General features: G+C 47.5%; 1 protein-coding gene across 1 annotated transcript in view; it reads left to right on the plus strand.

Annotated features, from left to right (window-relative positions):
* Nucleotides 1–1,652: 1,652 nt before the first annotated feature.
* LOC147083625 (uncharacterized) overlaps nucleotides 1,653–17,777 on the plus strand; it is a 33,930-nt gene continuing 17,805 nt past the window's right edge. Inside the window, exons 1-2 of the mRNA XM_085980163.1 lie at nucleotides 1,653–1,663; nucleotides 3,823–4,458. Coding sequence (XP_085836289.1) covers nucleotides 1,653–1,663; nucleotides 3,823–4,458 — 647 coding nt within the window. The remainder of the gene's footprint in view (nucleotides 1,664–3,822; nucleotides 4,459–17,777) is intronic.

The raw sequence follows: 17,777 nt of genomic DNA on the forward strand, positions 1-17,777 counted from the left end.
ATTTTAAATCCCAGAGCGATAGATTTTTGTTAGACAAGGGAGCAAAGGGATATGGAGCCAAGGCAGGTGGGTGGAGTTAAGACACAGATCAGCCATGATCTCATTGAATGGCGGAACAGGCTGGAGGGGCTGAATGGCCTCCTCCTGTTCCCATGCTCCTATTTACTCTATCAAAACCCTTCATGTTTTGAACACCTCTATTAAATCTCCGCTGCACCTTCTCTGCTCCAAGGAGAACAATCCCAGCTTCTCCAGTCTCTCCACGTAACTGAAATCCTCTGTGTATTTGTCGTGGTGCAGCAGGCTATAGCAAACAGCTTTCTTAAGAACATAAGAAATAGGAGCAGGAGTTGGCCATTCGGCCCTTCGAGCCTGCTCCGCCATTCAATAAGATCATTGCTGATCTTCTACCTCATCTCCACCTACCCGCCCGATCCCCATATCCCTTGATTCCCCATGAGTCCCAAAATCTATCTCTCAGTCTTGATTATACTCAATGACTGAGCCTCCACAGCCCTCTGGGGCAGAGAATTCCAAAGATTCACCACCCTCTGAGTGAAGAAATTTCTCCTCATCTCAGTCCTAAATGGCCGACCCCTTATTCTGAGACTGTGACCCCTGGTTCTAGACTCCCCAGCCAGGGGAAACAGTCTCCCAGCATCTACCCTGTCAAGCCCTGTAAGAATTGTAGATGTTTCAATGAGATCACCTCTCATTCTTCAAAATTCCTGGGAATATAGGCCCAGTCTACTCAATCTCTCCTCATAGGACAATCCCCCCATCCCAGGAATCAGTCTGGTGAACCTTCGTTGCACTCCCTCTAAGGCAAGTATATCCTTCCTTAGGTAAGGAGACCAAAACTGTACACAATACTCCAGGTGTGGTCTCACCAAGGCCCTATATAGTTGCGGTAAGACTTTACTCTTATACTCCAATCCTCTTGTAATAAAGACTAACGTACCATTTGCTTTCCTAATTGCTTGCTGCACCTGCATGTTAAGATGAGAAATGATAAAGGCAAGAAGTCACTTGTGGGAGTGGTGTACAGGCCCCCTGACAGTAACCACACGGTAGGATGGAGTATAAAGGAAGAAATAATGGGAGCTTGTCAGAAAGGTATGGCTATAATCATGGGGGATTTTAATCTACATATAGACTGGAAAAATCAGATGGGCCAAAGTAGCCTAGATGAGGAGTTCATAGAATCTTTTTGGGATAGTTTCTTATAACAGCACGTTCTGGAACCAACCAGAGAACAGGCTATACTAGACCTGGTATTGTGCAATGAGATAGGATTAATTAATGACTTCATAGTGAAGGCGCCCCTAGGTAGCAGCGATCATAATATGATTGAATTTTACATTCAGTTTGAGGGAGAGACGAGTGGGTCCAAGACTCGTATTTTAAACTTAAATAAGGGCAATTATGAGGGCATGAAAGCAGAGCGAGCTAAAGTGAACAGGCAAATTAGGTTAAGGGAGAGGTCAATAGAGTTGCAGTGGCAGACATTTAAGGGGATATTTCAGAATACACAGAATAGATACATTCCAACGAGAAAGAAAAATTCCAAGGGGAGGACCCACCATCCATGGTTAACTAAAAAAGTTAAAGATAGTATCAGACATAAAGAAAAAGAATATAACTGTCCAAAGATGGCTGGCAGGTCAGAAGATTGGACAGAATATAAAAAACAGCAAAGAATGACTAAAAGATTAATAAGGAGAGAAAAATGAGAGTACCAGAGAAAGCTAGCTAGAAATATAAACACAGATAGTAAGATTTTCTATAGATATTTAAAAAAGAAAAGAGTTAACAAAGTGAGCATTGGTCCTATAGAAAGTGAGTCTGGGGAATTAATAATGGAAAATAAGGAGATGGCAGTTGAATTGAACAGGTATTTTGCATCGGTCTTCACTATAGAGGATTCAAGTAACATCCCAGAAATAGCTGTAAATCAGGAAATGGAAGGGAGGGAGGAACTGAAGAAAATTACAATCACCAGGGAAGTGGTACTGAGCAAATTGTTGGAGCTGCGGGCTGACAAGTCCCCGGGTCCTGATGGACTTCATCCTAGGATCTAAAAAGAAGTGGCTAGTGAGATCGTTGATGCGTTGGTTTTAATTTTCCAAAATTCCCGAGATTCGGGGAAGGTTCCATTAGATTGGAAAATAGCAAATGTAACTCCTTCATTCAAAAAGGGAGGGAGACAGAAAGCAGGAAACTACAGGCCAGTTAGCTTAACATCTGTCATAGGGAAGATGATAGAAGCTATTATTGAAGACGTTATAGCAGGGCACTTGGAAAAGTTCAAGGTAATCAGGCAGAGTCAACATGGTTTTGTGAAAGGGAAATCATGTTTAACCAATTTATTGGAGTTCTTTGAGGAAGTAACATGTGCTGTGGATAAAGGGGAACTGGTGGATGTACTGTACTTAGATTTCCAGAAGGCATTTGATAAGGTGCCACATCAAAGGCTATTGCGGAAAATAAAAGCTCATGGTGTAGGGGGTAACATATTGGTATGGATAGAAGATTGGCTAGCTAATAGGAAACAGAGAGTAGGCATAAATGGGTCATTTTCTGGTTGACAAGATGTAACGCGTGGTGTGCCACAGGGATCAGTGCTGGGACCTCAACTTTTTACAATTTATATAAATGACTTGGATGAAGGGACCGAAGGCATGGTTGCTAAATTTGCTGATGACACAAAGATAGGTAGGAAAGTAAATTGTGAAGAGGACATGAGGAGGCTACAAAGGGATATAGATAAGTTAAGTGAGTGGGCAAAGATCTGGCAAATGGAGCATAATGTGGGAAAATGTGAAGTTGTCCATTTTGGCATAGAAGAATGAAAAAGAAACATATTATCTAAATGGTGAGAGATTGCAGAGCTCTGAGATGCAGAGGGATCTGGGTGTCCTAATGCATGAATCACAAAAGGTTAGTATTCAGGTACAACAAGTAATCAGGAAAGCTAATAGAATGTTATTGTTTATTGCGAGGGGAACTGAATACAAAAGTAGGGAGGTGATGCTTCAGTTATACAGGGCATTGGTGAGACCACATCTGGAGCACTGTGTACAGTATTGGTCTCCTTATTTAAGGAAGGATGTAAATGTGTTGGAAGCAGTTCAGAGAAGGTTTACTAGACTAATACCTGGAATGGGCGGGTTGTCTTATGAGGAAAGGTTGGACAGGCTAGGCTTGTATCCGCTGGAGTTTAGAAGAGTAAGAGGTGACTTGATTGAAACATATAAGATCCTGAGGGGTCTGGACAGGGTGGATGTGGAGAGGATGTTTCCTCTTGTGGGAGAATCTAGAACTAGGGGTCACTGGTTAAAAATAAGGGGTCGCCCATTTAAGACAGAGATGAGGACATTTTTTCTCAGAGGGTCGTGAGTCTTTGGAACTCTCTTCCTCAGAGAGCGGTGGAAGCAGAGTCTTTGAATATTTTTAAGGCAGAGGTAGATAGATTCTTGATAAGCAAGGAGGTGAAAGGTTATCGGGGGTAGGTGGGAATGTGGAGTAATCAGATCAGCCATGATCTTATTGAATGGTGGAGCAGGCTCGAGGGGCCGAGTGGCCCACTCCTGCTCCTAATTCGTATGTTCGTATGTAACCTGTGCAGCAGCTGGGGCCTGAAAATCAGCTTCACTGCCCCTGGGCTGGGAAAGGGGGACATGAGGTAACATTCTCCCTCTTGCCCCTTTCTACACTCCTTTTACAGGGTTTTAGAAGTGGAGCATTTACAGACAGGAAGCTCAGACCGAACATCACGTCAAGAACAGACAGAGTCACTCGATTCATCAGGACCTGATTCAGTCGGTCCTCCAATCTGCTGGCACACCAGCGAGTTCACACTAATGAGAGACCATTTAAGTGTTCTGACTGTGGGAAGAGCTTTAAAAGCTCTGGAGATCTGAAAGAACACCAGCGAGTTCACACTGGGGAGTGGCCATTCACCTGCTCCGTGTGTGGGAAGGGATTCACTCGGTCATCCCATCTGTTGAGACACCAGCAAGTTCACACTGATGAGAGACCATTTAAGTGTTCTGACTGTGGGAAGAGCTTTGAAAGCTCTGGGGATCTGAAAGAACACCAGCGAGCTCACACTGATGAGAGACTATTTAAATGTTCTGACTGTGGGAAGAGCTTTAAACGCTCTGGACATTTGACGGCACACCAGCTTGTTCACACTGGGGAGCGGCTGTTCACCTGCTCAGTGTGTGGGCAGGGATTCACTCGGTCCTCGAGACTGCTGGAACATCAACAAGTTCACACCGGGGAGAGGCCGTTCACCTGCTCCGTGTGTGGGAAGGGATTCACTTGGTCATCCAACCTGCTGAGACACCAGCAAGTTCACACTAATGAAAGGCCTTTCACCTGCTCTGTGTGTGGGAAGGGATTCACTCAGTCATCCCACCTGCTGACACACCAGCGAGTTCACACTGGGGAGAGGCCGTTCACCTGCTCCATGTGTGGGAAGGGATTCACTCAATCATCCAACCTGCTGAAACACCAACGAGTTCACACTGTTCTGTAGCTGGGGCGACATGAACATGGAATGGATGAATGTTTTAGAAATTCTTGTACTGCTGTTTAATCTTTAAGACTGTTGTGCTGATGATTCCCTTTGACTGTTCATGGTGTTCCATAGAATGTACAGCACAGAAACAGGCCATTCGGCCCAACTGGTCCATGCCGGTGTTTATGCCCCACACCCACCCTACTTCAATTAACCCAATCAACACATCCTCCCATTCCTTTCTCCCTCATGTGGCTTCCTCATTAATCCATCTATGCTGTTCACCTCAACTACTCCCTGTGGTAGCGAGTTCCCCATTCACACCATTCTCTGGGTAAAGAAGTTTCTCCTGAATTCCCTCCTGGATTTGTTAGTGACTTTTATATTTATAGCCCCATAAATATGATGAGATTCTGTTAAGCTGACCAGTATGTTGTTGTACTTTTTCTGATGAATGAAACATTACTGAGCCCCTGTACCCGTGTTATGGGATGAAGTGCCAGACAAGTGAAGGCACAACGTCTGGGTGTGAATCTGATAATAACCTCACGGATCGTATAGGTGTGATAACCAGACGGGCTTGTGGTTATAGTCTGGTCACAGATGGACTAAATTCCATGAATTATCAGGAGTTCAGGAGGCGGTCAACAGACGGGTCCAAACAATCCCATTTCCTGAGCGGTAACCAAGCTTGTGTATAAGAACAGGCCACTTAAGCCAGTCAGTTGGAACAGACTCGAGAAGATCGCACGTGAATCCACTGTACTTCTATTCTCCAGATTGAGAGAATTATCACCCGATCTGTGTTATGCAGCGCTCTTAATAAAGCCTGGAGAGACAATTTGTGTTCTTGTGAGCTTGATTATCTGGTATCTGAAACCCTGGGACTCCCGATCATTAGAGTCAACCTCAGTGTGTGGAAAGGGATTCCCTGGTGTATCCCACCCGCTGACACACCAGCATGTCCACATTGTGGCTGCGGGGGGGTCGATTCCACTGTTTCCGATGCCTTTAATCACATCCAGGACTGAACCATGTTAATTCAGGCAACTGGGACTTGTTAATGTTAAAACCCCAATAACTGGGCTGGATTTAAAGATTATTCCCTGTTCTCAGTACTAGTGAGCAGAGAGAAGCTGATGTTATAGAATCATAGAGCACAGTAGGATGCCTTTCGGCCCATCGTTCTGGTGCCGGCTCTTTGAAAGAGCGATGCAATTAGTCCCACTGCCCTGCTCTTTCCCCACAGCCCTGCAAATTTCTGCTTTTAGTATATATCCAATTCCCTTTTGAAAGTTACTATTGAATCTGCTTCCACCTCCCATTCAGGCAGTGCATTCCAGATCATCACAATTCGCTGTGTAAAAAAAGTCTCCTCATTTCCTCTCTAGATTCTTTTGCTAATGAACTGAAATCTGTGTCCTCTCATTACCGACCCTCCTGCCAGTGACAACAGCTTCTCCTTGTTTGCTTGATCAAAACCCCTTATAATTTTGAGCACCTCGATCACAGCTCCACTTAACCGTCTCTGCTCCAAGTTATATTGCCATTGTTTTGTGAATTGTTGCTGTGATCGAGGTGCTGGATGTCTGTGCCTGGGGAATGGGACATTCTGTCCTCGTGAGCACCGAGTGTCAGCATCCAGCAATCTCTGGTCAGGGACTGTCTTTTTAAACTGCCTCACCTGAGCTTTTTGACTCCCTGATTTCATTATTAAACATTTCAGAGTTTTTGCAGAGTGACCAAGGCTAAACAGATAAATGTGAGGTATTACATTTTGGTAGGAAGAATGGGGAGGTCACTTATCACTTGGAGGGTGTGAGTCTAGGTGGGGTAGAGGAACAAAGGGATCTCGGAGTACAAATACACAAATTACTAAAAGTTGCGACACAGGTTAGCAAGGCCATAAAAAAAGCAAACCAAGCACTAGGGTTTATTTCTCGAGGGATAGAATTGAAAAGTAGTGAAGTTATGCTAAACCTGTATCGAACCTTGGTTAGACCACACTTGGAGTACTGCGTACAGTTCTGGTCGCCATATTATAAAAAGGATATAGAGGCACTGGAGAGGGTGCAGAGAAGATTTACAAGGATGATACCAGAAATGCGAGGGTATACATATCAGGAAAGGATGAACAGGCTGGGTCTCTTTACTCTTGAAAACAGAAGGTTGAGGGGTGACCTAATAGAGGTCTTTAAAATTATGAAAAATGTTGATAGAGTGGATACAGAGAGAATGTTTCCACTTGTGGGGAAGAGCATAACTAGAGGCCTCAATATAAGATAGTCACCAAGAAATCCAATAGGGAATTCAGAAGAACCTTCTTTACCCAGAGAGTGGTGAGAATGTGGAACTCGCTGCCACAGGGAGTGGTTGAAGCGAATAGTATCGATGCATTTAAGGGGAGGCTAGACAAGCATATGAGGGAGAAGGGAATCGAGGGTTATGCTGATAGATTTAGATGAGGAAAGACGGGAGGAGGCTCGAGTGGAGCATAAACACCGGCATGGACTGGTTGGGCCGAATGGCCTGTTTCTGTGCCGTATATCCGATGTAATCCTATGTCAAGTATCCCAGCTGGCTTAGCTCCAGGCACTTTAGCTCAGTGGGCAGCACTCTCACCTCTGAGTCAGAAGGTCGTGGGTTCAAGTCCCAGTCCAGAGACTTGAGCATAAAAATCTAGGCTGACACTCCAGTACTGAGGGAGTGCTGCACTGTCAGAGGTGCCGTCTTTCGGATGAGATGTTAAACCGAGGCCCCCGTCTGCTCTTTCAGGTGGATGTAAAAGATCCCATGGCACTACATTGAAGAAGAGCAGGGGAGTTCTCCCCGGTGTCCTGGGGCCGATATTTATCCCTCAATCAACATCACTGAAATAGATTATCTGGTCATTGTCACATTGCTGTTTGTGGGAGCTTGCTGTGCACCAATTGGCTGCCGTGTTTCCTACATTACAACAGTGACTACACTTCAAAAGTTCTTCATTGGCTGTAAAGCACTCTGGGACATCCTGAGGTTGTGAAAGGTGCTATATAAATGCAAGTCTTTCTTTCTCAGCAAGAGGGTGAGGGTGAGTGTCAGTGGTTGGAGGGAGGAGCTCAGTGTTGTCACTGGGTGGACACAGACAGATTGAAGCTAAAAGACAGAGAATGCTGAAGTTTGGAATGATAACACCCAAAGTCAGGAGATGAGCCCTTTGCCTCGATAAGGGAGGTGGTTGCTAAGAGACCTACAGACCTAATAACACTGCAAACTGCTCAGGCAGCAGACTTGTTGGCAACATGTGAGGTCACGAGTGAGTTGGTGCCCAGACAACAGAGGCTTGGGCATTCCTGAGAGAGACAAACTGGTTCTGTAACTGGGAGAACAGGTTGAGGGAGTCACCCTACGTGGGACGGCTCGTCTGAGGTGTTAACACAGAGTCAGCTTGGGAATGGGATGATCAATGAATCATAGAATCATAGAAATTTACAGCACAGAAGGAGGCCATTCGGCCCATCTTGTCCGTGCCGGCCGACAAAGAGCTATCCTCCCTAATCCCACTTTCCAGCACTTGGTCCGCAGCCTTGTAGGTTACGGCACTTCAAGTACATATCTGTTAGGGTGAAAATTATATAGCTTAAAGCAGCAACATAAAGAATTAAAGAATGTTTTGTAAGAAGTGAACTTGTAAATAAGAAACAAGACAAAACAAACTCAGCTTAAGAGGGGGCGGCTCAGCTCGGGACACAAACCGTAATTCCCCCTTAGGCTTTACAACATTCGCTGCCCCCATTTTGTGTTAAATTCACAAAGCTTCCATCTTTGTCCCATGAGGATTCCCCATAGTATGTCTAAGTGCTGTTGTGGTGGGCAAGGGGCAGGAATTAACTGTTTGTGTCTGTTCCCATTAAAACCATTGTGCTTGACATTAATTGAATTGAGGAATAGTCGACATTTTTAAGTAGTTTCTTGCCAGATTGAGGGTAGGCAAGATAATTGATAGAAGGCCTCCAATCAAATTACATCAGTGCCCTTCAGCCAGTCAGATTAATGTGTTCAAATGAGGCAAAATAAAATTAACAGTTATTGAATGTGGGAAACACTAAATATTTCACATTTATTCAGTGGTGCAGCCTTCTGCAAACTATTTGCTGGAAGCCCTTTGGATGTATTAATGTAATTCTACTATTCTATGATGCAAAGTCGATGAATCAGAATTGTGTGTATTGATGAGTTACAGTAATTGGTAGCTGCAAAACTGCCCATTTTGTAATTAACCGTTAAAAAGTGCCCAAAGTTCTGGAAGGTTCCATATCATTTTATGTTGCCAAACTAGTATCCTGTGAGGACCGGGGAGTTGTTGCTGGGGGAGCGAGATTGGTTGAAGACACCTGTGTGTAATATTTTGCGAGAATGTATAAAAGAAGTTTCAATACCTTGTTGCTAAGGGAACGTGATTGGGTGAGGACAAGAGAATTGTTGCTGGGGGAGAATGTTGTCAATTTCTGTCCTGGACTCTCAGTGATGGCTTTTGGAAACTCCTTTCACCCGCTGTGAGAAGGGCAGGATTGACAGACGGGGAAACTCAAACCAAACTTCACATCGAGATCTCAGAGAGTCACTCCATTCATCAGGACCTGAAATTCATCGGCCTTTTGAGTGCGGAAGGAGAAATGTTTGGGAGGTAAGTAGCATGGAGTCCAGTTCTATGGAGTACGGCTTCTACAGAGTACTTAACTCGGGAATTGGGTGAGTGAGCGAATTCGATGAGGTGGGGGTAAGAGGGGCTGCTTGATACGTGAAAAAATATAAACAACTGGGGTTTAATTAGGACTGTGGGCGAAGTTACAGTAAAGACCTAAAGCATATAGCTAAATGTAATAAATTAAACAAGGTTATTACCTAGATTAAAAACTATTAATAGACAATTGGGTATTTCAAAACTTGAAAACCTAATTAGTTAAATAAAATACAATAGAGATGGCCGGGCAGGTGATGTGTTGCAGCTGTAGCATGTGGGAGCTGGTGGACCCCAGTGTGATCCACAGCAACCACACAGAGTCATAGAGGCACAGAAGGAGGCCATTCGGCCCATCGAGTCCGTGCCAGCTCTCTGTAGAGCAATCCAGTCAGTCCCACTCCCCCGCTCTATCCCCGTAGCCCTGCAAGTTTATTTCCCTCAAGTGTCTATCCAGTCTCCCCTTGAAAACATTGAGTGTCTCCGCTTCCACCACTTCCGTCGGCAGCGAGTTCCAGGTCCTCATCACGCGCTGCGTAAAAAAGTTTTTCCTCACATCCCGCCCTGTATCTCTTACCCAAAACCTTAAATCTGTGTCCCCTCGTCCTTGTACCATCAACTAGTGGGCACAGCCTTTCACCGTCTAGCCTATCCAAACCCGTCATAATCCTGTACACCTCTGTCAAATCACCCCTCAACCTCCTTTGCTCTAATGAAAACAAATCCAGCTTCTCCAACCTGTCCTTGTAGCTAAGATCCCCCATCCCCGGAACCATTCTGGTAAATCTCCTCTGCACCCACTCAAGGGCCTTCACATCCTTCCTAAAGTGTGGTGACCAGAAGTGTCTGCAACTCGAGGAACTTCGGCTCAGAGTTAGTCATAAAGTTATACAGCACAGAAAGAGGCCCTTCGGCCCATCGTGTCCGCGCCGGCCATCAAGCCCAGTCTATTCTAATCCCATTTTCCAGCACTGGGTCCGTAGCCTTGTATGCTATGGTGTTTCAAGTGCTCATCTAAATGCTTCTTGAATGTTGTTAGGGTTCCTGCCTCTACCACCCTTTCAGGCAGTGAGTTCCAGATTCCAACCACCCTCTGGGTGAAAAAGTTTTTCCTCAAATCCCCTCTAAACCTCCTGCCCCTTACTTTGAAACTATGCCCCCTGGTTATTGACCCCTCTACTAAGGGAAAAAGTTCCTTTCTATCTCCCCTATCTATAACCCTCATAATTTTGTACACCTCAATCAGGTCCCCCCTCAGCCTTCTCTGCTCCAACGAAAACAACCCCAGCCTGTCCAGTCTCTCTTCATATCTGAAGCGCTCCAGCCCAGGTAACATCCTGGTGAATCTCCTCTGCACCCTCTCCAATGCAATCGCATCCTTCCTATATTGTGGCTACCAGAACTGCACACAGTACTCCAGCTGTGGCCTAACTAGCATTTTGTACAGCTCCATCATAACCTCCCTGCTCTTATATTCTATGCCTCGGCTATTGAAACCAAGTATCCCATATGCCTTTTTAACCACCTTATCCACCTGTCCTGCTGCCTTCAGGGATCTATGTACATGCACACCAAGGTCCCTCTGATCCTCTGTCCTTCCTAGGGTCCTACCATTCATTGTGTATTCCCTTGCCTTGTTAGTCCTCCCAAAATGCATCACCTCACACTTTTCAGGGTTAAATTCCATTTGCCACTGTTCTGCCCATCTGACCAACCCGTCTATATCGTCCTGTAGCCTGAGGCTTCTCTCCTTGCTATTTACCACTCCACCAATTTTTGTGTCATCTGCGAACTTACTGATCATACCGCCTACATTCATATCTAAATCATTAATGTACACGACAAACAGCAAAGGACCCAGCACCGATCCCTGCGGTACACCACTGGACACAGGCTTCCAGTCACAAAAACAACCTTCAACCATCACCCTCTACCTCCTGCCACTAAGCCAATTTTGGATCCAATGTGCCAAATTGCCCTGGATCCCATGGGTTCTTACCTTCTTGACCAATCTCCCATGTGGGACTTTGTCAAAAGCCTTACTAAAGTCCATGTAGACTACATCAACTGCACTACCCTCATCCACACACCTAGTCACCCCCTCTCAAAATTCAATCAAATTGGTTAGACATGATCTCCCCCTGACAAAGCCATGCTGACTATCCTTGATTAATCCTTGCCTCGCTAAGTGGAGACTAATTCTGTCCCTCAGAATTTTTTCCAATAATTTCCCTACCACTGATGTTAGGCTCACTGGCCTGTAATTCCCTGGTTTATCCCTACTACCCTTGTTGAATAATGGTACTACGTTAGCTGTCCTCCAGTCCTCCGGCACCTCCACTGTGGCCAGAGAGGTTCTGAAAATTTGTGTCAGAGCCCCTGCAATCTCCTCCCTTGCCTCACACAGCAGCCTGGGATACATCTCGTCTGGGCCTGGGGGTTTATCCACTTTTAAGCCCGCTAAAACCACTAGTACCTCCTCCCTCTCAATACTAATTTGTTCAAGTATATCACAATCCCCCCTGCCTGATTTCTATGCCTGCATCGTCCTTCTCCATAGTGAACACAGATGCAAAATATTAATTTAAAACCTCACCTTCATCTTCTGGCTCTACACACAGATTGCCACTTTGGTCCCTAATGGGCTCTACTCTTTCCCTGGTTATCCTCTTGCCCTTAATATACTAATAAAACACCTTGGGATTTTCCTTTATTTTGCCTGCCAGTGTTTTTTCATGACCCCTCTTCGTTCTCCTAATTTCTTTTTTAAGTACCCCCCTGCACTTTCTATACTCCTCTAGGGCTTCCAGTGTTTTTAGTCCTTTGTATCTGCCAAAAGCCCCCCTTTTTTTCCTAATCCATTCTTGTATGTCCCTTGACATCCAGGGTTCCCTGGGCTTGTTGGTCCCACCCTTGACCTTTACAGGAACATGTTGGCGTTGTACTCTCTCTATTTCCTTTCTGAAAGACTCCCACTGCTCTGATGTGGATTGTCCTACAAGTAGTTGATCCCAGTCCACTTTGGCCAGATCCTGCCTTATCATATTAAAAATCGGCCTTCCCCCAATTTAGATCCTTTATTTCCAGTCCATCTTTGTCCTTTTCCATAACTACTTTAAATCTCACCGAATTATGGTCACTGTCACCAAAATGCTCACCTACTAACCCTTCTACCACGTGCCCTGCTACATTCCCTCGAATTAGGTCCAGTACCGCCCCTCTCTTGTAGGACTTTCTACATGTTGGCTGAAAAAGCTCTCCTGGATGCACTTTAAGAATTCCACACCCTCTAAGCCTTTCACACTCTGACTATCCCAGTTAATATTGGGGAAGTTGAAATCCCCAACAATTACTACCCTATTATTTCTACACCTCTGAGATTTGCCGACATATCTGTTCCTCTATCTCCCCCTTACTGTATGGGGGCCTATAGTACACTCCCAGCAAAGTGCTTGCCCCCTTTTTGTTTTTAAGTTCTACCCATATGGCCTCATTAGAGGAACCTGCTAAGGTATCATCCCTCCTTATAGCAGAAATTGACTCCTTGATTAATATTACTAACCTGATTTTTGGTCAACTCTTGGCGTATTCACGTTTAATAAGTCTCCGGGAGAAGGAGTCGCTTCACTTGTACTGGTTCCTGGGGCCTGATCACCTTCCCCAGGAGCAGGGCCTTGACCCTGACTTTATTCACTTGTACTGGTTCCTGTGGCCTGTTCACCTTCCCCAGGAGCACGGCCTTGATTCTGGGGGTGTTTTATTGCACCGCATGGTGTACTTGAGAAGAGCCCCATCAGGGCGAGTGCGGGGGGGTCAGGGGGCGCGTGCGGGGGGGTCAGGGGGCGCGTGCGGGGGGGTCAGGGGGCGCGTGCGGGAGGGTCAGGGGGCGCGTGCGGGAGGGTCAGGGGGCGCGTGCGGGAGGGTCAGGGGGCGCGTACGGGAGGGTCAGGGGGCGAGTGCGGGAGGGTCAGGGTGCGAGTGCGGGAGCGTCCATCTCCAGGACCAGTGTGTATCTGAGTCAATGGGACTCTCTCTGACCTTTCTCCACAGTCCATCTCCAGGACCAGTGTGTATCTGAGTCAACGGGACTCTCTCTGACCTATTTCCCCAGTCCATCTCCAGGACCAGTTTGTATCTGAGTCAATGGGACTCTCTCTGACCTTTCCCCCCAGTGCATCTCCAGGACCAGTGTGTATCGGAGTCAATGGGACTCTGACCTTTCTCCCCAGTCCATCTCCAGGACCAGAGTGTATCTGAGTCAATGGGACTCTCTCTGACCTTTCTCCCCAGTCCATCTCCAGGACCAGTGTGTAGCTGAGTCAATGGGACTCTCTCTGACCTTTCTCCCAAGTCCATCTCCAGGACCAGTGTGTATCTGAGTCAATGGGAATCTCTGACCTTTCTCCCCAGTCCATCTCCAGGACCAGTGTGTATCTGAGTCATTGGGACTCTCTCTGACCATTCTCCCCAGTCCATCTCCAGGACCAGTGTGTATCTGAGTCAATGGGACTCTCTTTGACCTTGTTCCACAGTCGATCTCTGGAAGCTCTTTGAATCGGAAGGGTTCTCTCCGGTTGGTGCTCTCACAATCCTGTGCTGGTTCATCTGCTGTTGTTCCTCAGTCTACAATCCCTGTTTACTTCGAGCTGAGCACCTTCCTCAATCACACCATCTCTCACCGGGACATCTAATTGTGGCAAAGCAGAAAATAAGAACAATATTGAAAACGTGAAATAATATAATGTAGACTTTTAATCTGCTTACTAATAATTCAATTTCAAGGCCGAGTATTTGTTTGATTTTGTGCCTTTCCTCAGATCCCCAGTTGCGGGGCTGTGTGTTTAGTTTGGAGATTTTCCTCAGATCCCCAGTTGCGGGGCTGTGTGTTTAGTTTGGGGATTTTCCTCAGATCCCCAGTTGCGGGGCTGTGTGTGTAGTTTGGAGATTTTCCTCAGATCCCCAGTTGCGGGGCTGTGTGTTTAGTTTGGGGATTTTCCTCAGATCCCCAGTTGCGGGGCTGTGTGTTTAGTTTGGAGATTTTCCTCAGATCCCCAGTTGCGGGGCTGTGTGCTTAGTTTGGAGATTTTCCTCAGATCCCCAGTTGCGGGGCTGTGTGTTTAGTTTGGAGATTTTCCTCAGATCCCCAGTTGCGGGGCTGTGTGTTTAGTTTGGAGATTTTCCTTAGATCCCTAGTTGCGGGGCTGTGTGTGTAGTTTGGAGATTTTCCTCAGATCCCCAGTTGCGGGGCTGTGTGTTTAGTTTGGAGATTTTCCTTAGATCCCCAGTTGCGGGGCTGTGTGTTTAGTTTGGAGATTTTCCTCAGATCCCCAGTTGCGGGGCTGTGTGTTTAGTTTGGAGATTTTCCTCAGATCCCCAGTTGCGGGGCTGTGTGTTTAGTTTGGAGATTTTCCTCAGATCCCCAGTTGCGGGGCTGTGTGCTTAGTTTGGAGATTTTCCTCACTAAATTTCCGGCCTCCTGAGACTCCCCCATTCTCACTGCTCTGGGCGGAAATGCGCCATTTTCTGTGCGGAGTTACTGCCCGGAGTGGTGACCCTGTGACCCTCCCTCGCTGTGATCTAAACTCGGGGCTGAGCAGCCGTTGTCGGGCCGGGTGCTGAATGGAGCCGAGTTCCCTCAGTCACAGAACAGGCCCTGTAACCCGGGCAACAAGCCTGTTTCTGACCGGCCCAGCACACATCAAACCCATGATCAGCAGGGGAGCAGCACTGCGCCTGCGCGGGAGAGAGAGAGAGAGAGAAAGGGACGGCACTGCGCCTGTGCCGGAGGGCGAGAAAGGGAGCGGCACTGCGCCTGCACGGGAGGGCAGGGGAGCGCCACTGCGCCTGCGCGGGAGAGAGAGAGATAGAGAAAGCAAGGGAGCGCCACTGCGCCTGCGAGAGAGAGAGAGAGAGAAAGAAAAAGGGAGCGGCACTGCGCCTGCGCGGAAGGGCGCGGCACTGCGCCTGCGCGGGAGTGCGTAAGAGAGCGGAACTGTGCCTGCGCTGGAGTGCAAGGAGCGGCACTGCGCCTGCGTGGAAGAGAGAAAGGGAGCGGCACTGCGCCTGCGCGGGAGTGCGTAAGAGAGCGGAACTGTGCCTGCGCCGGAGTGCAAGGAGCGGCACTGCGCCTGCGTGGAAGAGAGAAAGGGAGCGGCACTGCGCCTGCACGGGAAAGAGTAAGGGAGCGGCACTGCGCCTGCGCCGGAGTGCAAGGAGCGGCACTGCGCCTGTGCAGGAGTGCAAGTCTGCGTCACAGCGCCTGCGCGGGAGAGAGAAAGGGAGTGGTATTGCACCTGCGCGGGAGAGCGATGTCGCACGAACGCATCACTATCGCTCCCAGTGGTGGGAGGACTACATCGGAACATATTATCAGGAGGAGGCCATTCAGCCCCTCCAGCCTGTGTCACCAGCCCATTCCATTCACTCCACCTGATTTCAAGAAAGGGTTGAGCATACTGGATACAGCAAACACCTGACAACTAGCCGCGCCTCTAGCCAAGCTGTTCCAGTACAGCTACAACGCTGGCATCTATCCGACAATGTGGAAAACTGCCCAGGTATGTCCTGTCCACAAAAAGCAGGACAAATCTAACCTGGCCAATTACCGCCCCATCAGTCTACCCTCAATGATCAGCAAAGTGATAGAAGGTCTCATCGACAGTGCTATCAAGCAGCACTTACTCACCAATAACCTGCTCAATGATGCCCAGTTTGGGTTCCGCCAAGACAGTTCGGCTCCCAACCTCATTACAGCCTTGGTCCAAACATGGACAAAGGAGCTGAATACCAGAGGTGAGGGGCAAATGTAAGAAGTCACACAACACCAGGTTATAGTCCAACAGTTTTATTTGAAATCACAAGCTTTCGGAGCGCTGCTCCTTCGTCAGGTGAAGGGGAGGTGAGAGTGACTGCCCTCGGCATCAAGGCTGCATTTGACCAACTGTGGCATCAAGGAGCCCTAGTAAAACTGAAGTCAATGGGAATCGGTGGGGGGGGGGCGGGGAGGAACCTCCACTGGCTGGAGTCATACCTAGCACAAAGGAAGATTGGCTGTGGTGATTGAAGGTCAATCATCTCAGCCCCAAGACATCGCTGCAGGAGTTCCTCAGGGCAGTGTCCTAGGCCCAACCATCTTCAGCTGCTTCATCAACGACCTTCCCTCCAACAAGAGGTCAGAAATGGGGATGTTCGCTGATGACTGCAGCGAGGTGATTTACTTCCTATGTTACCTTACACTGTACACACACAGCCCGAGAATGGCCTCTCCCTTCCCCCACTCACTCCATGTTCCGGAAATATTTCCTGCTTCAATCTGTCTCGTACAAACAGCCCCGACTGCCGCTGAACTTACCCGACACAAAGCCCATCTGCGGACACAGTCCTAGTGCGATGTGCTGCTGTGAGGAGGCTGCTGTTTGTTCCCTTACTCGGGCCCGTGCTATCTCCACTCCCTGATGTGGTCAGCAATCTTCAGCCGAGCACAGAGGAAACGGCCCCCGCTGGCAGAGCTTGGGGAGGGGAGCTTGCAGGATCCTTCCTGTCGCTTTAAACAGTGTGGAGAGAGGGGGAGGAGCAGGCAAGTGTTTATCACGCATGCTCAGACCTCTCTCCTGACGCAAATTAAAAGAAGCAACAGCAAAAAAAACACTTTGAACTTATATAGCACATTTAAATGAATAAATCGTCCCAATGAGCTTGAAAGGAGCGTTATCAAAGAAACATTGTCACCGAGACAGATAAGGAGATATTAGGAGAGGGGAAAGCAACCCTGGACACACGTCAGTTGCTGCCGGTGAGTGTGAGAGTGATGCGAATCCTGTCCCTCAGAGCGATTTGTTTCCCCATACTGTATGGAAGGATGGAGAGGAACAGGTTCTGTCAATCTCTGACACTGAACTGCTGCTGAGTGGGGAGTTTAATCAGCCTCTGCCTGTCTCCGGTGGGTGAGTAGGCGACAGATACCAGACAAGTTCCCGGGCCTGTGTGACTGTCACCCCCTGTGTCTTTCTCTGTGCCTTGTGTACAGGATCAATCCCCAGTCCCTCTATCCCCCAGCCCTGCCTGTTATATCTGGATCGATGCTGAACCTCTCAGTTTTTGGTCTATTGAAACCAAGTTCAAGGCATGTGTGGTGAACAGAATGTTTCACTATTTCTGTGAATAATACTATCATCTAAAAGCAGGCTAGGATCCACACAGCCAAACTGTGACATGTTCCTGCCTCTAAATCTCGGTAACAGACTGCGTGGACCGCTTGGCTCAGAGTACGACCATTCAGACTGATAGTCTCTCTCTCTCTGGTTGCTGTCTCTGGGTGTTGAGAATGGAATGCACAGGACACCAGTTGCTCTGTTCTGTTCCTCAGTTTTGGGGAGAGAGAGACAGAGAGAGGCGGTGAGATCATCATTTCTATTTTCATATAAATCAAACTTATTCCTGCCTGCGAACAATATAATACCTTCAAACCAGATATGGGTGAACACAGCCAGAGCTGTGATTGGCTCCTGCCCCTGAATCTGGGGAACAGACACT

This window comes from Somniosus microcephalus, unplaced genomic scaffold, assembly GCF_052327205.1.
Source record: "Somniosus microcephalus isolate GS21.2 unplaced genomic scaffold, FLI_Smic_1.0 scaffold58, whole genome shotgun sequence".
Lineage (NCBI taxonomy): Eukaryota > Metazoa > Chordata > Chondrichthyes > Squaliformes > Somniosidae > Somniosus > Somniosus microcephalus.